General features: G+C 41.4%; 1 protein-coding gene across 1 annotated transcript in view; it reads right to left on the bottom strand.

The window, feature by feature from the left end:
* The window catches only part of LOC124795954 (dynein axonemal heavy chain 6), a 1,096,896-nt gene that overhangs the window by 594,544 nt on the left and 480,185 nt on the right, over nucleotides 1–22,167 (bottom strand). Inside the window, exon 30 of the mRNA XM_047260034.1 lies at nucleotides 12,749–12,887. Within this exon, the coding sequence (XP_047115990.1) occupies nucleotides 12,749–12,887 (139 nt within the window). The remainder of the gene's footprint in view (nucleotides 1–12,748; nucleotides 12,888–22,167) is intronic.

Raw genomic sequence — 22,167 nt, 5'->3', positions numbered from 1 at the left:
TTTAAGGTAGTTAATGGATTACTTTGAAAGAAAAACTGTGATCCGTTTGGAAAGAGGTAGCTACCAGTGATTCCTAAACACATGTGCTTAGATGTTCGACAGAAATTCCATGACACACCTGAGGCTGGACATTTAGGATTTATTAAGACATATGATAGAATCAGCAAGAGATTTTCCTGGCCAGGTTTATTTAGGTGTGTCCGTCACTATGTGTCACACTGTCGAGAGTGCCAGAGGAGAAAGGTAGTCCCTCAGAAACCACCTGGCCAACTACCTGTTTCACCAGCTGAAACGCCTTTCCAGTGTGTTGAGATTGACCTCCTTGAACGATTTCCAATGTCTGCTAGTGGCAATAGATCGAATATTGTTTGCACTGATTATATGACATGCTATACCATTATAAAAACCGTGAAAACAGCCGAAGCATCTGAGGTAGCCAAATTCATCGTGGAAGACATTGTATTAAAACCGGTGGCCCAAGGTCATTAATTACGGATTGAGGGACAGTTTTTCAATCGAATCTTGTGACAGAGATAAACTGGCAGTGCAACATTACTCATCACATGATGACTGCCTATCAACTGCAAACTAGCGGGCTTACTGAATGCCTTAATAAGACCTTGCCCGACATGCTATCAATGTTCGTCAATGTTGAGCAGGGCAACTGGGATGAGGTGCTACCTTTTGTGACGTTTGCCTACAACACCGCCAAACAAGACACCACAGGACTTATGCCATTTTTCCTGGTGCATGGTCATTAGGCAACTACGACGATGGACACTGTATTTCCATTACATCCTGATGATGTGGACAATGACTACGTCGTCCGGGTGTTAACCACAGCTGAGGAAGCTCAGCAATCAGCTCGACTCCACACACTGTTGGCTCAAGAAAACGGTCACTGAAGGTATGACACGAGCCACCTCCCTGTTGACTTCCAACCTGGTGACCTTGTCTGGATCTTCACTCCTGCTCAGAATGTTGGTCTCTCTGAGAAGCTCCTCAGGCACTGCTTTGGACTTTATAAGGCTGTAAGACTGTTGTCTGATGGTACTTATGAAGTTGAAGATTTCGACCCCGACACAAGATGACGAAAGATCAGAGATACGGTCCACATCCTATGAATGAATCCCTATAAGGATCCAGCAACCCCGGGTAAATTTGAAGCTCTAGCGACAGGCAACAAGCTGAAAGGTGACAAAGAGCGTAGCGGCAAAGGAAGTTGTAAGAAGATCACCACCAGGGCGAGAATCAGTCTTTGGGAGTCTGAGTATTCAGGACCGATGACTCGTGCCTGGACTAGGACGACATAACACCGAGACGCCATTCTCTTAAGGAAGGAGCAATGCTGCAGATGAAGCTGAGTAGCACTGTGGTGTAGTGACTATGAAACTAAACTGTTGGCATGGAAGGTCTTGAGTTAAAAACTCACTTGGCTGTACAATTTTAATTTCTATATTCAGTTCAAGTATCAAGAATCATTGTACTGGATTGTTCTGTAGCTGTATATATACTGTATGTGTTCTGGCCAGGGGCAGTTTGCTCCACGCTCTTGTATGTGCAAGTGCTGAATAAACCTTCGTTAAGTGAAGTTAGTGTTCGACATTCACCTAATTACACCTTCTTCTACATGACAATATGTTTTGTGCAAATTTTGTTTTCTAAGACTGTTTCATTAATAAGAAGCAACAATGAAAATTAACTTACATTCCCCTCACTATTTTGATGATGAGAAGGACATGGGGCACAAAATTTCTAACAAATGATGCAGTCTTATGACGAATGCCATTTTAGGAAAAAACTGGTAAACTTGTATTTTTAGATCACCTTATTTAAAGATTTAACTTAAAAACACAGGATGTCAATGAATGTTACTTATTTTGTTTTTCATTAAAGCTTCAGTATCTAGTTCCAGTTTTTGAGCACTACTAATCTGAAGACAAGCTTTTAAGATCAGTCTGTCAATGAGCCTCTGTGTGGAGGTTTTGTTCTCTTCATTACAGAAAAAAAGGTGCTTGCACAGGTCCAAAAATTCACATAATGGTAGCTGCTGACTTGTTAAGTCAAGGAAATGTACAATGAGGAAATTCTTACAAAAGTATGCAAAAATAGTTTTATTATGAAACTTTTCACGCAACCACCTCCCACACTGTCATCATCTAAAAAGTGAAGTGGAAATCCTTGAAGAAGGTCAATGAGTGCTTTTGATACCATTCAAAGTTCCACTCTGCTTCCATAATTAAAGATGACAACTTGGAAAAATGAGCATTTCCACAAAGTGTTTCATACTAAAGATATGAATGCAGTCGGATGTCAACACAGTCTTATCCTGCAATGCTAAATTAAATTCATTCATATGGTTTACAATGTCTCAGAGGAAGGCTGACTCTGCTATCTGCAATTCATTTTCCAATTCTGTAACAAGTTTGATGAGTCAATTACCTCAACTCAAGTGTATTTCACAGCGATATGGCACAAAACCATAAATGATTTCCAGGTCTTCCAAAAACGCTTTGAACTGATGTTTGAGAGCATGACCGCAGATGAAATTTGTTGTTTGAGTCACCACTTCTTCACTTTGTTCATTGTTATACTCGTAGCACATAGATTCTCTTGGTGGAAATGCTGTGTATTACAAAAAAGTCAAATGGAATGGGTAATAGTTTTAGCATATCTCGTAAAAACACTTACATAAAATTGCTAAGCAGTTGAAGGCTTTGTCAAGAAACTCATTGACCAGTCTGGTGTGGCAATGAAAGACAGCAAAAGGAAAGACAAAGTTTTAAATCTCTCATTTAAGAAGTCATTCATGCAGAAGGGTTGTAGAAACATACTATTGTTTGATTGGCATGCAGACTCCCATATGGAGGACATAGTAATAGGCATTCCTGGCACAGTGAAGCAACTGAAAGAAATGAAAATAAATGAGTCACCAGGTGTGGATGGAATCCCAATTTGAATTTACAGGGAGCACTCTACTGCATTGGCCACTTAATTAACTTGCACTTTTTGCAATTCCCCCACCCAGTGCAGAATACCATGTGGCTGGAAATATGGTCAGGTGATCCGTGTATATAAGTGGGGTAAAAGAACGGACCCACATTATTGTAGACCAGTATCCTTAGCATGGGCCTTCTGCAGAATTCTTCAACGTATTTCAGTTAAAATATAATAAGTCTCCTCGAAACAGAAGAGCTTCTGTTTACAAATAAGCGCAACATTAGAAAGCATTGCTAGTGTGGGACTCTGCTTGCCATTTTCTCTCATAATATCCTGTGAACCATGGATGAAGGGCAACAGGCACAGTCCATGTTCCCAGATTTCTGGAAAGCATTTGAGAGTAGAAGCATACAGAATACATTTCAGTATATGTGAGTAGTTTGAATAATTCTTAAATAACAGAATTCAATACATTGTTCTTCATGGTGAGTGTTAATCAGCAACAAGGGTATTGTCAGGAGTGTCCCAGGTAAGTTTGATAGACCCCCCCCCCTTCTTCTCTGTACACATAAACACATAAATGGTCTGAAAGAGAGGGTGAGCAGCAGTCTGTGGCTGTTTGCCAATGATACTGTGAGGTATGGGAAGGTGTCATTGTTGAATGGCTGTAGGAAGAGACAAGCTGACTTCGACAAAATTTCTAATTGATTTGATGAATGGAAGATTGCTGTAAACGTAGAAAAATGTAATTTAATGTGGATGAGTAGGAAAAACAATGCTGTAGTGTTTAGATACAGCATTAGTATGGTACTGCTTGATACAATCACAGAAATTAAATATCCGGGCATAACACTGCAAAGTGATACAAAAGGGAACAACCATATAAGAATGATAGTAGGGAAGGCAAACGGTCAACTTCAGTATACTGGGAGAATTTTAGGAAAGTGTGGGATGTGTGTAAAGGATATGACACATAGAGCACTACTGGGACCCATACTTGATACTCCCTTCCAGGTCAGTTTAATGGAATACAATGAAGCAATTTAGAGGTGCACTGCACGATTTGTTGCAAAAGGTCTGATCAACAAGTGAGTATTATGAAGATGCTTCATGTAGTCAAGTGGGAATCCCTGAGGGGGTGGGGGAAGAAAGTTCCTTTTGTGGAACACTACTGAAAAAGATTAGAGAATCAACATCTGAAGCTGACTACAGAATAATTCTGCTGGCACCAACATACATTTCACTTAAAGACCACACAGAAAAGATAAGAGAAATTAGGGCTCATATGGAGGCCTACTGGCAGTCTTTTTCCCTTGCTCTATTTGTGAGAGGGACATGATAGGAAGCCGCAAGGTACCCTCCACCATTCACCATACAGTGGCTTCTAGAGTATGTATTTAGATGTAGATGCAGAAACTGATATTTCCATTAACCATGGTTGCTGTGCCATCTGTTGCTTCTGAAGTGAGATTCTTCAATTGCACACCCACATTGTCAGCAGTCCCACAAGTGAGTATATCTGCTCATGGTGCAGCATTTTCATCAGAACCAATGTTGCACTGAATCCTGTTTTCATATATTAAATATGCATTTAGGTCACTTCTGGTCAATGTTGATTCTCCAATGTTGTAAATGTTGTATTAATTTAACTCATACCACTTGATCCCAGTACTTGCATATAACTGTACAATCTGAAAATTCTTTTTAAAAACGAATCATAAAGTTCAGTCCTCAGTTCTATTTTCCACTCAAAGTAATCACAAAGTCTTAGTCACTTTAATTTCACACAGTTGGCTATCCTTGATCATTGTACTGCGGCTCCCTCCTATGCCAACCTCTTCATGGGCCGCATGGAGGAGGCTTTCCTGAAGACCCAACAGCTGCTTCCCCTGGCCTGGTATAGGTTTATAGATGACATCTTTGTGGTCTGGACTCATGGTGAAGAAACACTCCTTAATTTCCTCCATAACCTCAACTCCTTTTCGAATCTGAATTTCACCTGGTCCTTCTCCAAAACCCAAGCCACCTTCCTGGATGTTGACCTTCATCTTGTTGAAGCTCACATCCACACCTCTGTCCATATCAAACCCACAAACAAACAACAGTACCTTCACTTTGATAGCTGCCATCCTTTCCACATCAAACGCTCCCTTCCCTACAGCCTAGGTATTCGTGGCAAACGTATCTGCTCCAGTGACGAATCCCTCAACAACTACACCAATAACCTGACCAGTGCTTTCCTCTCCCGCAACTACCCTGCAGACCTTATCCACAAACAGATTTCCCGAGCAATACATTCCTCCCCGTACAACAACAATGTTCCTACCCCCAGACCATACAGAAGCATCCCCCTTGTCACCCAATATTATCCTGGCCTCGAAAACATCAACAAATTACTCCGCCGGGGATATGACTTTCTCAAGTCAACCCCTGAAATGAGATCATCCCTTGACAAAATTCTCCCCACTCCACCCAGAGTTGCCGTTCGTCGCCCCCCTAACCTCCGTAACATCCTTGTTAAACCCTACAATATTCCCAGACTACCTTCTCTACCCAGCGGTTCCTACCCCTGTAACCGACCCCGCTGCAAAACCTGCCCCATGCATCCCCCCACAACCACCTACTCCAGCCCCGCTACTGGTAAAACATACACAATTCAAGGCAGGGCTACGTGTGAAACTACACATGTCATTTATCAACTGACATGCCTGCACTGCACAGCCTCTTACATCGGCATGACAACAACCAAACTGGCTGAGCGCATGAACGGACACAGACGAACTGTCCGCCTAGGAGATGCCCAATACCCAGTAGCGGAGCATGCCCTCCAGCATAATTCTAGGGACCTAGGAACCTGCTACACCGTATGTGCCATTTGGCTTCTCCCACCCAACACCAGTCCCTCTGAACTGCGGAGATGGGAACTTGCACTCCAACACATCCTTTCATCCTGCCATCCCCCTGGACTGAACCTACGTTAAACAACCTCACTCCCATTCACTCTTCAGTCTTCTCCTCTTTCCCTTTCCTCTTTAGCCATTCACGCATCTTTTCATCCTACATAGTTGTGTTTATCTTTATACTATATACCTCTTTACTTCTGTATGCATCCTCTTTGGTTTGAAGCTGGCACAGTACTTACAGTAGAATATCTTTGGCTTCCCTCTGACAACCATGCCTCCATCCTTGCTACCCTCCCTGTTTACCTTTCCCTGTTGCTTCATAACCTGGGTTGTGAGTAACTGAATCCACTTTCCCTTCTTCCCTTTTTTCCCCTCTCTCCTCCCTGATGAAGGAACAAAGTTCCGAAAGCTAGGAATGTAAATTTTCAGTTCTGTTTTATGTGTATCTATCGGCTGTACTGAGCTGAGGTAAGTACTGGCCAGCCCCTCTATCTCTTTGTTAGTATTTGTTTCACATCTTATATGAGATTTTCCATTAATCATTTAGATCACCTATATGGTCCACATCCTTCATTGTTTTGTCCCTTTTGTTAGCTATCACTTACGTCTGTCATCTTAACACTTTCTCTTCTTCAGTGTTTTATATATACATAAATAAATATTTTCGTCACCAACTGTACTAGTTTCATCTTCCTCCTATTATCTTGTTCCGTTTATAGTCCTCTTCTCTTTTTTATTTATTGATTTAGTTATTCAACATTCCATAGTTTTAACGTTCGTTATTCGCTGTTTCCCAGCCAACAATCACTGCCAACAATCTCTTCCACACTTACCTGTATCATCCATTTCCGTCGATTTCTTGTTGCTGGCGATATTTTTGTGCCATTGGCTGTCTTTCTCTGCCACAAGAAAAATTTTTTGGGACATTTCTGCCCCACCCGCGATCTTTTCTGCGGCATGCGCGATCTTTTTTGCGGCACGCGCGATCTTTTTCGCGGCACGCGCGATCGCTTTTGCGGCACGCGCGATCTTTTTTCGCCACTCGCTATCTCTGTTTTTGAGCTACGTGTGTTCTTTTTCCCCTGATCTGAACATACTTGCATGGTCTGCTCAACGTTTTCCGTATTTTTCTTATTTAGTGGTCTTCCTTTGGTACTGAACATTACCAACACAATTTCTTTCCTTCTCGTCCTTCCCTCCGTGTTTTACGCCTTCTTATGATTACTATTTCAACTTTAGTTATTTAATTTCCCTACCCACCAGTTACCCACTATGTACCCTAATCCTATACCACATTATTTACATTCATTCCGGAAACATGCATTCACCGTAGCCAAACTGCAATCCCACATACTTTTCCTCCAGTCCTGCTTAACCTTTGGAATTACCCCTAAAGGGCTTACCTTAAAAGTTCCCATCTCCGGGTGCAATTCCTCCTTCCACCAGTCTCTCCTGGACTTCCAGAACCTTCAATCCTTAGCCCTTACCCAACTTGTCCTGAATCTCTACACTACTTCATGTAACCACCACTCCCAACAGCTCCTATCTCTCTTCAAAGTCCTCCACCTCTCAAACCCTTGCTTGGAGAACACATTCAGGAACATCATCCTAGAAGACAGCTGCAAACTTGAGTTCCATGCCACACACCACCTGAAAAAACTATCCACAGTGCTAGTGCAACACCTAAGAAGTGGGGTCCCTCTCCCTATCCCTCACAAACACCAACCACAACAGAACCTTCAACAAACCCCCCTCATAGCCAACAAACCTAGCCTAGCCACCCTACTCAATCTCCCCATCCCAGCACATACCCCACACAGACCAAATCTCAATTATAACCACAGTCAAATGCCACATATCACCAGTCCCAATTCAGTCCTAAACCTCTCATCCAGATCCCTCTCTCCTCCATAGACATCTGTTCTATCAAAAGGCTTAACCTTTAGCCCCACACCTAAATTCAACCACACTGCCCTGGTTAAAGATCTCCTCTTATTCACCCGGAACCTCAACTGGAAATATCACTTCACTACCCAAACACAGCCGCCAAGTACTAGACCCAGTGTTGAACCCTGTCTAGAACAGTTCCGACTGCCTTCTCAAAGGGATCCTCCTCCCCTCCCCCAAAACCATCCCTTGCAGACATTTCAGGAATTCCTCACATCCAGTGTTGCATCCCAGTCCTTCTTGAAGAACATCCCGACAACCCCCAACATCACCCCAGCTGAATCCCGTGCCATTAAGGAGCTGAAAATAGACCGCTCTATTGTCATCCTCCTCCCGGCGGATAAAGGCTCCACAACTGTCGTACTTGACCGTGTGGAGTATGTGGCAGAAGGACTGCGTCAACTCTCTGACACCTCAACCTACAAAGCTGTTACCCAGGATCCCATTCCCTCCATCCAGACTGAGCTGCAAAAAATCCTCAAGGCCTCACAACGGCTTCCATAGACTTACTCACTCCACCTGAGCCACGTACCCCTACCTTCTACCTATTACCCAAAATCCACAAAGAGAACCATCCTGGCCGTCCCATTGTAGCAGGCTTCAAATCCCCAACCGAACGTATCTCAGCTCTGGTAGACCAGTACCTACAACCTATCACCCGCAGACTCCCATCCTACATCAAAGACACAAACCACTTCCTAGAACGCCTCAAATCCATTCCCACTCCTCTCCCACCTGAAACCTTTCTTGTCACCATAGATGCTACATCCCTTTACACAAACATCCCACATACCCATGGTCTCTCTGCCCTTAAGCACTACCTCTCCCAACGCCCACCCGAAGATCTTCCAAAAACCTCGTTCCTTATCACACTTACCAACTTCATCCTCACCCATAATTACTTCACTTTTGAAGGCCAGACCTACAAACAAATCAGGGGAACGGCCATGGGAACCAGGATGGCTCCCTCCTATGCCAACCTCTTCATGGGCCGCATGGAGGAGGCTTTCCTGAAGACCCAACAGCTGCTTCCCCTGGCCTGGTATAGGTTTATAGATGACATCTTTGTGGTCTGGACTCATGGTGAAGAAACACTCCTTAATTTCCTCCATAACCTCAGCTCCTTTTCGAATCTGAATTTCACCTGGTCCTTCTCCAAAACCCAAGCCACCTTCCTGGATGTTGACCTTCATCTTGTTGAAGCTCACATCCACACCTCTGTCCATATCAAACCCACAAACAAACAACAGTACCTTCACTTTGATAGCTGCCATCCTTTCCACATCAAACGCTCCCTTCCCTACAGCCTAGGTATTCGTGGCAAACGTATCTGCTCCAGTGACGAATCCCTCAACAACTACACCAATAACCTGACCAGTGCTTTCCTCTCCCGCAACTACCCTGCAGACCTTGTCCACAAACAGATTTCCCGAGCAATACATTCCTCCCCGTACAACAACAATGTTCCTACCCCCAGACCACACAGAAGCATCCCCCTTGTCACCCAATATTATCCTGGCCTCGAAAACATCAACAAATTACTCCGCCAGGGATATGACTTTCTCAAGTCAACCCCTGAAATGAGATCATCCCTTGACAAAATTCTCCCCACTCCACCCAGAGTTGCCTTTCGTCACCTCCGTAACATCCTTGTTAAACCCTACAATATTCCCAGACTACCTTCTCTACCCAGCGGTTCCTACCCCTGTAACCGACCCCGCTGCAAAACCTGCCCCATGCATCCCCCCACAACCACCTACTCCAGCCCCGCTACTGGTAAAACATACACAATTCAAGGCAGGGCTACGTGTGAAACTACACATGTCATTTATCAACTGACATGCCTGCACTGCACAGCCTTTTACATCGGCATGACAACAACCAAACTGGCTGAGCGCATGAACGGACACAGACGAACTGTCCGCCTAGGAGATGCCCAATACCCAGTAGCGGAGCATGCCCTCCAGCATAATTCTAGAGACCTATGAACCTGCTACACCGTATGTGCCATTTGGCTTCTCCCACCCAACACCAGTCCCTCTGAACTGCGGAGATGGGAACTTGCACTCCAACACATCCTTTCATCCCGCCATCCCCCTGGACTGAACCTACGTTAAACAACCTCACTCCCATTCACTCTTCAGTCTTCTCCTCTTTCCCTTTCCTCTTTAGCCATTCACGCATCTTTTCATCCTACATAGTTGTGTTTATCTTTATACTATATACCTCTTTACTTCTGTATGCATCCTCTTTGGTTTGAAGCTGGCACAGTACTTACAGTAGAATATCTTTGGCTTCCCTCTGACAACCATGCCTCCATCCTTGCTACCTTCCCTGTTTACCTTTCCCTGTTGCTTCATAACCTGGGTTGTGAGTAACTGAATCCACTTTCCCTTCTTCCCTTTTTTCCCCTCTCTCCTCCCTGATGAAGGAACAAAGTTCCGAAAGCTAGGAATGTAAATTTTCAGTTCTGTTTTATGTGTATCTATCGGCTGTACTGAGCTGAGGTAAGTACTGGCCAGCCCCTCTATCTCTTTGTTAGTACGAGTGAACATTAATTCATAATAACGATAAATTATGGACTTTTTGACAAAGATTTTTACATAAATTTTATTAATGTTCTAGTCCTGAAGATTTATTGGTGACTTGTTTCCTGTTTCAAGGCCTCTCTTAGGCAGTCTGCACAGTGTTCAGATCTCCATGCATTTTCTGTGATGTAAGAGCTGTGAACTCTTAAATCCCATAGGCCAACTAAGGAACATCTCAAACAAAAAACACAAAAAAAAATTTGCACTAATACAGAAGATTATCCCATAGACAGAAATGACTTATATCTGTAGTATTTAAGTAGCACAACTTTTAACATAAGATTAATTATTGACACGCTTACTCATTTATATATAAAAGGGGTACAGAAAACATCACACTTGTAGCAATTATGGGAAAAGTCCAAAATTTAATTCAGGAAAAATTCTGTACCCACACAATATGAACCAATGACAGCAATATGTCAAATCCCAGCAATTAGAAGTAATTAAGTTAGTTAACATAAAGATCATTTAACCAATCTACACTCCTGGAAATGGAAAAAAGAACACATTGACACCGGTGTGTCAGACCCACCATACTTGCTCCGGACACTGCGAGAGGGCTGTACAAGCAATGATCACACGCACGGCACAGCGGACACACCAGGAACCGCGGTGTTGGCCGTCGAATGGCGCTAGCTGCGCAGCATTTTTGCACCGCCGCCGTCAGTGTCAGCCAGTTTGCCGTGGCATACGGAGCTCCATCGCAGTCTTTAACACTGGTAGCATGCCGCGACAGCGTGGACGTGAACCGTATGTGCAGTTGACGGACTTTGAGCGAGGGCGTATAGTGGGCATGCGGGAGGCCGGGTGGACGTACCGCCGAATTGCTCAACACGTGGGGCGTGAGGTCTCCACAGTACATCGATGTTGTCGCCAGTGGTCGGCGGAAGGTGCACGTGCCCGTCGACCTGGGACCGGACCGCAGCGACGCACGGATGCACGCCAAGACCGTAGGATCCTTCGCAGTGCCGTAGGGGACCGCACCGCCACTTCCCAGCAAATTAGGGACACTGTTGCTCCTGGGGTATCGGCGAGGACCATTCGCAACCGTCTCCATGAAGCTGGGCTACGGTCCCGCACACCGTTAGGCCGTCTTCCGCTCACGCCCCAACATCGTGCAGCCCGCCTCCAGTGGTGTCGCGACAGACGTGAATGGAGGGACGAATGGAGACGTGTCGTCTTCAGCGATGAGAGTCGCTTCTGCCTTGGTGCCAATGATGGTCGTATGCGTGTTTGGCGCCGTGCAGGTGAGCGCCACAATCAGGACTGCATACGACCGAGGCACACAGGGCCAACACCCGGCATCATGGTGTGGGGAGCGATCTCCTTCAATGGCCGTACACCACTGGTGATCGTCGAGGGGACACTGAATAGTGCATGGTACATCCAAACCGTCATCGAACCCATCGTTCTACCATTCCTAGACCGGCAAGGGAACTTGCTGTTCCAACAGGACAATGCACGTCCGCATGTATCCCATGCCACCCAACGTGCTCTAGAAGGTGTAAGTCAACTACCCTGGCCAGCAAGATCTCCGGATCTGTCCCCCATTGAGCATATTTGGGACTGGATGAAGCGTCGTCTCACACGGTCTGCACGTCCAGCACGAACGCTGTTCCAACTGAGGCGCCAGGTGGAAATGGCATGGCAAGCCGTTCCACAGGACTACATCCAGCATCTCTACGATCGTCTCCATGGGAGAATAGCAGCCTGCATTGCTGCGAAAGGTGGATATACACTGTACTAGTGCCGACATTGTGCATCCTCTGTTGCCTGTGTCTATGTGCCTGTGGTTCTGTCAGTGTGATCATGTGATGTATCTGACCCCAAGAATGTGTCAATAAAGTTTCTCCTTCCTGGGACAATGAATTCACGGTGTTCTTATTTCAATTTCCAGGAGTGTATAAACCTACTGGGTGTTTGTGTTGTCCTCATCATTTTATCATCATTCATGAATGTGGTGAGTTTGGACTGAGCAAAGGTTGGGAATTTGTATGGGCGCTGATAACCATGCAGCTGAGCATCCCACAAACCACACTATCATCATCATCATCATCTAAATCTACTGTTATCAATATTACACCCCATAACAGTAATTTACCGGTTTCTAACTCTATACCGCTGTCAATGGAGACTCCTGTTGTGATTCTGCCTGTGATACTGTCAAATTATAAGAAAATCAGAATAAATATTATAGTAAATTCAATGATTATGAAACCTGAATCAAGCATAATTGTATTACATTATCATTTGTCTCTAGAAACTGTGTTCAACTATTAAGTTGCAAAGTGATATATAATGACCATCTTTTCCAATGGACAATTTTATACGTACTTGATAAGAGTAAAAACTTTTTATAATAATTACCTGAAATAATGTAGCATCATCAGTGAGGAATTTTGGAAGATTACTGTCTCTCAATGCTCTAATAAGTACAACATCTTCACTCTTGTCAGGATTCTCCCTCTTCAGAGAACCAGCCATAACCAGCACACTTTTTACTGCCCTAAAATAAAGTTGTTCTGATCAACTTAAGTGTTAAAAGCCTAAAACATTTTACGTAATTTTAAATTTAAACTTTTTCTACTCATGTATCATTGAAATATTGAACTTGAACAAACTGAAAAATTGTTTTCCATTCTACATTAGTTATCACAGTAGAAATTGAGATCAAATGTAGTTCAGTTGTTGTATAATGTTACATTGTTTCAAATCTGCAGCTGAAAGTGGATATGACAGCAAATATTTTCATAGCTTTATTCGTGATAGTAAATATATGAGGATGTTAGGGAGGTTAGTATGGTGACATTTAAGTGACAGTGGTTGGAATATGGTGGGTATCAGGGAGAAATAATCTTATTTTTTCTCTATACCATCCATTGTTGCCTTCTGCAGCCTCCCTAAACCTTATAACAACCTCGTCAGACAACAGAGTCCCAGACCATTATTCATTTATTTTCTCTGGTATGATTAGCATAATCAGGATCTATCTTACATCTAACAAGGAAGTTTGCATGTTCTATAGAACTTTCATTATGAGAAGCATGTTATAAGTTACTTCTAATACATGACACTATTAAATTTTTAGTAATTACTATAGTGCAGAAAGAGAAACAGGCACAGTTTACACTCATTCATGAAAAGTATGGAAATACAGAGAAGTTCCCAAACTGTAGATTTAAATAGTGATGGCGAGCAGCAAGGGACATGGAAGAAGAAGTGCACATGTGAGAGAAAGTGGAATGTGATAAATCAGAAATCATGGGAATAGGGAAAAACGAAGTACATAACTGAATTACATATGAAACAAGAGAGAAGCATCAACGAGAGCAGCTAAAACAGCACATAACATTTTCATAGAGGAAAGTATATCAAATCTGATGGTATAAAATGTTAAGCTGACATACGGTAGTGTCAATATTATGACCTCACCGTTGTCCATGACATATTACCTTAATTAATGCAGTGTTTGTTCAATGTTATTTATGAAAGCCTGAATGATATTCAATGTATAAGGTGAATTTGGTCATGAATAATGTATTCCACTCCAGTAAATTCTAAATGAACAAAATGAATTCACATGATCATCTACTTTTCATTGTTTGAAAGGCTGTTGTAGATCTTGAATGTTTCAGTTTTCTGCCCCTACCCTTTTGATTTCCTTCCCCAGCCCCACATCACACAAGTTCCTGTTGGGAGATGAGCCCCACAGAAGTGTGTAGTAGCAGTGCTTAGGGTTTTCATGGCTTGTTGTTTCTGTTTTCATACACTTGTTGTGCCTATGACTTCTTTTGTGTTTTGGTAGACTCGTTTCAACTAATTTTATAGTAATGTACAATGCACATTATAGATACATATTTGAGAGCTGATATTTGTAATTTTAGTTTGTATCTTTATATTAAGCAAATTTTATACTCCAGCTCCATTTTAATCAAATTTTTAAGTCATCCTGTTTTGGCTTATGCAGGACCTTATGTTTCCTATCTCAGGCTTTTCTAACACACCATTGTAAATTGTGCTTACAGTCAGCAGCACCTAGCCCCTTCAGTTATTTAGTTTGCAGATGTAAGCAAGAGTGGTAACACAAACCCTGCACCATGGGTCATGAGTATTCAGAGCATTCATCACAGTATTATCATGTTTTCATATCTCATGATGATGCTTATTTTCCATTTTCACTAAGTTTAAGGAGACAAGTACATTACATGAGATGCTTCTCAGGTTGTGGTCATCAGTGCTTCTCCTTTTACTGTTGTAACCTATTGTTGTTGTTGTGGTCTTCAGTCCTGAGACTGGTTTGATGCAGCTCTCCATCCTACTCTATCCTGTGCAAGCTTCTTCATCTCCCAGTACTTACTGGAACCTACATCCTTCTGAATCTGTTTAGTGTATTCACCTCTTGGTCTCCCTCTACGATTTTTACCCTCCACGCTGCCCTCCAATTCTAAATTTGTGATCCCTTGATGCATCAAAACATGCCCTACCAACCAGTCACTTCTTCGTGTCAAGTTGTGCCACAAACTCCTCTTCTCCCCAATCCTATTCAATACCTCCTCATTAGTTACGTGATCTACCCATCTAATCTTCAGCATTCTTCTGTAGCACCATATTTCGAAAGCTTCTATTCTCTTCTTGTCCAAGCTATTTATCATCCACGTTTTACTTCCATACATGGCTACACTCCATACAAATACTTTCAGAAATGACTTCCTGAGATTTAAATCTATACTCGATGTTAACAAATTTTTCTTTTTCAGAAATGCTTTCCTTGCCATTTCCAGTCTACATTTTATATCCTCTCTACTTCGACCATCATCAGTTATTTTGCTCCCCAAAAGCAAAACTCCTTTACTACTTTAAGTGTCTCATTTCCTAATCTAATACCCTCAACATCACTCGACTTAATTCGACTACATTCCATTATCCTCGTTTTGCTTTTGTTGATGTTCATCTTATATCCTTGTTTCAAGACACTGTCCATTCCGTTCAACTGCTCTTCCAAGTCCTTTACTGTCTCTGACAGAATTACAATGTCATTGGCGAACCTTAAAGTTTTTATTTCTTCACCATGGATTTTAATACCTACTCCCAACTTTTCTTTTGTTTCCTTTACTGCTTGCTCAATATACAGATTGAATAATATGGGGGAGAGGCTACAACCCTGTCTCACTCCTTCATAACCAGTGATTCCCTTTCGTGCCCCTCGACTCTTATAACTGCCATCTGGTTTCTGTACAAATTGTAAATAGCCTTTCGCTACCTGTATTTTAACCTTGCCACCTTTAGAATTTGAAAGAGAGTATTCCAGTCAACATTGTCAAAAGCTTTCTCTAAGTCTACAAATGCTGGAAACGTAGGTTTGTCTTTCCTTACTCTTTCTTGTAAGATAAGGCGTAAGGTCAGTATTGCATCACATGTTCCAACATTTCTATGGAATCCAAACTGATCTTCCCCGAGGTCGACTTCTACCAATTTTCTCCATTCGTCTGTAAAGAATTCACATTAGTATTTTGCAGCTGTGACTTATTTAACTGATACTTCACCTACTATGTTTCCTTCTCTCCCTTTTCCTACTTTCGAATTCCAGTTACCCATGACTATTAAATTTTCGTCTCCCTTCACTACCTGAATAATTTCTTTTATCTCATCATACATTTCATCAATTTCTTCATCATCTGCAGAGCTAGTTCGCATATAAACTTGTACTACTGTAGTAAGCATGGGTTTCGTGTCTATCTTGGCCACAATAATGCGTTCACTATGATGTTTGTAGTAGCTTACCCACACTCCTATTTTTTTTATTCATTATTAAACCTATTCCTGCATTACCCCTATTTGATTTTGTATTTATAACCCTGTATTCACCTGACCAAAAGTCTTGTTCCTCCTGCTACCAAACTTCACTATTCCCACTATATCTATCTTTAACCTATCCATTTCCCTTTTTAAATTTTCTAACCTACGTGCCCGATTAAGGGATCTGACATTCCACGCTCCGATCCGTAGAATGCCAGTTTTCTTTCTCCTGATAACGACGTCCTCTTGAGTAGTCCTCGCCCGGAGATCCGAATGGGGGACTATTTTACCTCCAGAATATTTTACCCAAGAGGACGCCATCATCGTTTAACCATACAGTAAAGCTGCATGCCCTCGGGAAAAATTACGGCTGTGGTTTCCCCTTGCTTTCAGCCGTCCACAGTACCAGCACAGAAAGGCCGTTTTGGTTAGTGTTACAAGGCCAGATCAGTCAATCATCCAGACTGTTGCCCTTGCAACTACTGAAAAGGCTGCTGCCCATCTTCAGGAACCACACGTTTGTCTGGCCTCTCAACAGGTACCCCTCTGTTGTGGTTGCACCTATGCTACGGCCATCTGTATCGCTGAGCCACACAAGCTTCCCCACCAACGGCAAGGTCCATGGTTCATGGGGGGGTGTAACCTATTATAATGATCTTATTCATTAGACTGAACAGCCTTTTGTTTTTATATGAATCTGATGCTGATTGAGAAGCAGTATGTCCTTTGAGGGCAGCTTCATTTTCATGTCAATAATCATTGTTGTAACTTTATGTAGTGTGTAAATTTTATATGTCTGATTTACAATTAATTTCAAAAAGTATGAGTAAAGTGTTAATGAACTGATTTACCTAGTCAGCTATTTTGCAATATCAGCCAATATAATTCATTAGGAGGTAATGAAATGTTACAAGATGGTCTTATATTTTACTCCTCTTACCTAACTTTTTTTCCTTGTACTCCATCTGACTATATATAGATGCCGTGTATATGCACTGTGAAAGTAACACTGCCAAAATACCGTTCATATGTGATTTTAAGTAATTTTATTATCAGCTTCATCTAAGAATTTGAAGAAATTCATGATTACTTCCTCAAGCTGCTGGTAAAATCCTTTATTTAACAATCATGTTTGATCAACAGACCATCATCATTTTCTTAAAAGCATTTACAGTATCATATTAAGTGAATATAAAGTCTCTGAAGCCAGATAGTGAAGTCATGAATCTCTGACTGTCGTCATAGTATAATATAAATTACATCATCAGTATATAAACTGTGCTCGGTACTGCACTCTCTCATGTTATATCAGCAATCGGAGTTAATGGTATGAATGGATGCATACCACATTCAGCTGACTGCACAGTTGTAACATGAAAGAGTGCACTGCCAATCACAGTTTATATATTGATAATGTAATTTATATTATGATGGAACAACAGTGACAGACTCATGGTTTTATCATTTATTATCTGATGTCAATGATTTTATATTCACCTAATAAATCAGCAGGTCAAGGCAGGAATCACGACTTTTTCAGATATTTATGAGCAGTAGGGCACCACTTCTAAAAGTATATTTTACCATAAATCTAGATGATTGGGGAAAGCTAGTAACTGCAATCCTTAAAACAGCATGTCATGCTAAAATTAATGTGAGCAGCTTTGAGACAAATGACACCACTCATTAGAAAGCCATCATTTCATTCCTTCTAGTACCTAGTTTCATTTTTTCAAAAATATTTTACTTAAATGACATTTATAATTAGTTTTTGATAAAATGAAAATTTATTCTTGGCATTTGAACCATCGTACTTGTTAGATTCCAGTTTTTGACACTGTACTTCAGATACCTTAATTTTTCTAAACCTGATAATACCTTTACTTATTTAATTAGACTATTAATTGAGAATTAAATGAACTTCCATGTTTGATTCAAACAGTACCATGAACTTTAATACTTTCCTACACAATGTCATTTAACTAAAACACATTATGGCACGATTCAACAGCTCATGTCTAATGGTAATTCTGACCTTGACCATTTTAAAAATTAATATGTAGTGAACACAATCCAAAATATCAGCACATCAGTTTATACACACCCATTGCCACCCACAAATAGTCATTCTGTGCCTAGCAAACTCATGGTCAACATCTCTGGGAAAGTTTAGTTCACATTGGGTCCCAGAATGTATTAGACTCTGTGATCAGATGTTACATGAACAACATCTATGATAAAGAATCCGTTAATTATTTAATAAGACAGATAAAAAAATCTACTTACCAAGCAGAAGCAGAACACACACATAAAAGAAGGCAAGCTTTCGGAGCCAGTGGCTCCTTCATCAGGTAGAAGGGTTGAGGGGGAAGGAAGAGAAGTAAAGGAGAGCTCTAGAAAAAGGGCTAGATTTTGAGAAAGTCACCCAGAACTATGGGTCAGGGGAGACTTATTGTATGGGATGAGTAGGAAAGACTGATTATTGGGAGGCTGCATCAGTTGAGATTCGAAAACCTGAGAGCTTAAAGGTGAAAGACAGGGTAATATACACAGACAGAGATTACTGATTAAACATCATGCATGAGTTAATAAGAGTGAAAAGGTAAGTGCATTGTATGTAAAAGAGGTATGACAGGGGTGGCAAAAAACAGATGGTAAAGACAATTTAAGAAGTAGTAAACTAAAATGGAGTGAAGCAAAGAGTAGTTACAGTGAAGAAGTGCTGAGAAGGAAGAAATTAACATAAATTAAGGCCAGGTTGGTGGTGAGAAACAAGTGTGTGGTGTAGTGTGAGTTACTACCTCTGGAGAGCTGAGAAACTGGTGTCTTGGGGAAGAATCCAGATGGCCTGTGCGGTGAAACAGGTGCCAAGGTCACAAATGTCTTGTTGTAGAGCATGCTCAGCAACAGGATTTTGTGAGTTGCCAGTATACACCCTCTGCCTATACCCATTCATCCTAATTGATAATTTGGCAGTAGTCATGCTGATGTATAAGGCCAGTGTTCACATAACAGCTGGTATATGACGTGTCGTTTCTCCCTTTTGATAGTATATGTCTTGCCAGTTACAGGGCTGTTATAGGTGGTGGTAGGAAGGTGCTTAGAGCAAGTCATGCAGCAGGGATGATCACAGGGGTAGGAGCCATAGGGTAGGGATATGGGTGCAGAAGTAGCGTAGGTTCTGACAAGAATATTGCAGAGACTAGAAGGGCGACGGAAAGCTATTCCTGGTGTGGTGGGAAAAATTTCAGATGGAATAGATCTCATTTCAGGGCATGATTTTAGGAAATCATGGCCTTGTCGAAGTAGCTGATTAAGACATTCCAGACCACGATAATACTGAGTCACAAGCTGTGCTTTGGAGTTGTTTTTTGGAAGGATCAGCAGTACCAGGATTGGATCTGATGGCCTGGGAAATCTGCTTTTTAACTAGGCTACTGGGAAAATTACATGCAGCGAAGGCTGAGGTGAGAATGGTGGTGTATGGCTGTAAAGTGTCTGCATCCGAATAAATATGTTTACCACAGATGCCAAGGCTGTATGGGAGGGAATGTTTGATTTGATTTGGTTTTTTATTGGTCCAGTTTTATCATACAGCACAAATTGTACAATTGATATTAGACAGGTCAAAGATAAGTTACAATAATACATGGTATTAACAAAATAGTAGGCAAATTAAAAATTGGTACCTATTACAATTAATTTTGTTACGTATTCAGAAATTCTCTGACAGAATAGAAACAGTGTTTTATTAGAAATGCCTTTAGTTTAGCCTTAAATATTGGATGAGTTGCATTTTTTATTTCCTCTGGTATCTCATTGTGTAGTATTACGCCAATGTTAATTATGCTCCTCTGATAGGTGGTTGTTCTGTGATATTTTTGATGTATATTTGATTTCTCTCTGGTACAATAGTTGTGTACATTTTTGTTCTGTAGCAGTTTGGCTGTTTTCAGGAGGTAGTCCCTAGTGAACAAGATAGTTTCATAAATGAATAAACTTGGAAGATTTAGAAAATGGGATTTACAGGACTCCATCTTTTTAAGGCCACAAATTATTCTTAGAGCTCTTTTTTGCATTCTAAAAACCTTTACACTGTGAGTTGAGTATCCCCAGAAAATGATCCCATATCGGACTAGTGAGTGGAACTGTGCATAGAATGCCTGCAGTACTGTTTTGCTTGTTGTATCCTTTAAAATTCTTAGGCCATAGCACACAGATGATACGTTTTCTAGACAAGTTATTTATATGTGTGTCCCACTTCAAGTCTTACTGAACCCATAGACCCAAAAATTTTGTTACACTTACATTTTCTAGGGGATCATTTTTTAATTGTGCTTGAATGGTCATTTGATTAGTTGGAGGAATTAAATGAAAATCGACACACAGTTTTCAGTATTTATAATGAGTTTGTTTTTTGTGAACCACTCAAAAAGTCTTTTCCTAGAACTTTCTGCTGAGGGCTGCCAAGTTTCTGGACTGAATCCAGTGAGCAATATGCTGGTGTCATCGGCAAACAGGATAGTTTTTGTGGGACTCACATATTCAACTAAGTGGTCCACATAAATCAAGAAGAGTAGTGGACCTAAGATTGAGGCCTGTGGTATACCATATTTTAATGATAATTCGCTAGAAAGAAAGGAGTTGTTTCTTGTTTTATTCACTTTGTTGAATTCATACTGAAGTGATACTTTTCGCCTGCAGTTTTTTAGGTATGTGCTACACCTCTTACTCCTCGTCTTTCTAATTTTTCGAGCAGAATGTTATGGTCCAGGATGTCAAATGTTTTTGATAGAACTAGAAAAATACCTGCAGCCAATTTATGTTGATCAAGGGAATTTAAAATGCAGTCTAAGAATTCGAAAATTGCTGTCTGTGTAGGTTTAGAATTTCTAAAACCATGCTGTTGTACTGTAAGAGATGCATATTTATTTATGAAACTTAAAAGCCTGTTATATAAGAGTTTTTCAAGAATTTTTGAGAAGGAACTTCTTAACTGTGGCACGGATCGGTAGTTTGATATTTTTTCAGAAGAACCTTTTCTTAGCAGTGGTGAAACTTTTGCTATTTTAAAAATATCTGGAAATACACCAGTTTTTAAAGAGAGGTCGAAACTTTTTGCCGAGGGGTTTGCTATGTGGTGAGCACATGCTTTTAATATGAAATCAGGCACTTCATCAAGACCACTTTTCATTTTATTGCTTAATGATTTAATTTTACTTATGACTTCATTGGGATTTGTTTCATAAACATATATAGAAACAGTCGAGATCACTGACTTGCTGGAGAAACTTGGGACATGGCATGACGTGAGACTTGAAATGTAAAGAATGGCAGCTATCAAAACGTGAGTACTATTGTGTGTTGATAGGTTCAATGTGGATGGAAGTGTGTAGTTGGCCTTTGGTGAGGATGAGATCAGCACCATGGAAAGTGGCATGAAATTTGGAATAGGACCATGTGAAATTTAATTTGGAGAAGGTATTCAGAGATTCCAGGAATGTTAGCAGGTCCGCCTCAGCATGAGTCCATATGGTAAAGTTGTCATCAATGTATCTAAGCCAAACCAGAGGCTGAATACTTATGGATCCCAGGAAAGCCCCCTTCAAGCAACCCACGAAAAGGTTGGCATAGGGAAGAGCCATCCTGGTTCCCATGACCATACCCCTGATGTGTTTGTGTGTCTGCCGTCAAAGATGAAGTAGTTGTTGGTAAGCATAAAGTTGACTAAGGTGAGTAGGAAGGATGTCATAGGTTTGGAATCAGGTGGGCACTGACTGAGGAAATGTTCAGCAGCAGACAGACCATGTACATGGGGGATGTTGGTATGGAATGAGGTGGCATCAATGGTGACATGCAAGGTGTATGTTGGGAGTGGCATGGGCACAAATTTCAAACAATCTAGGAAATGGTTAGTGTCTTTGATGTAGGAGGAGAGTCTTTGTACTATGAGTTGCAGGTGTTTATCAGCTAAAGCAGACACAAGTTCA

The sequence above is a fragment of the Schistocerca piceifrons genome, chromosome 4 (assembly GCF_021461385.2).
Source record: "Schistocerca piceifrons isolate TAMUIC-IGC-003096 chromosome 4, iqSchPice1.1, whole genome shotgun sequence".
In the NCBI taxonomy this organism is placed as follows: Eukaryota; Metazoa; Arthropoda; class Insecta; order Orthoptera; family Acrididae; genus Schistocerca; species Schistocerca piceifrons.
The sequence above is the reverse complement of the archived record's forward strand: the minus strand, read 5'-3'. Positions and strand labels throughout refer to the sequence as shown.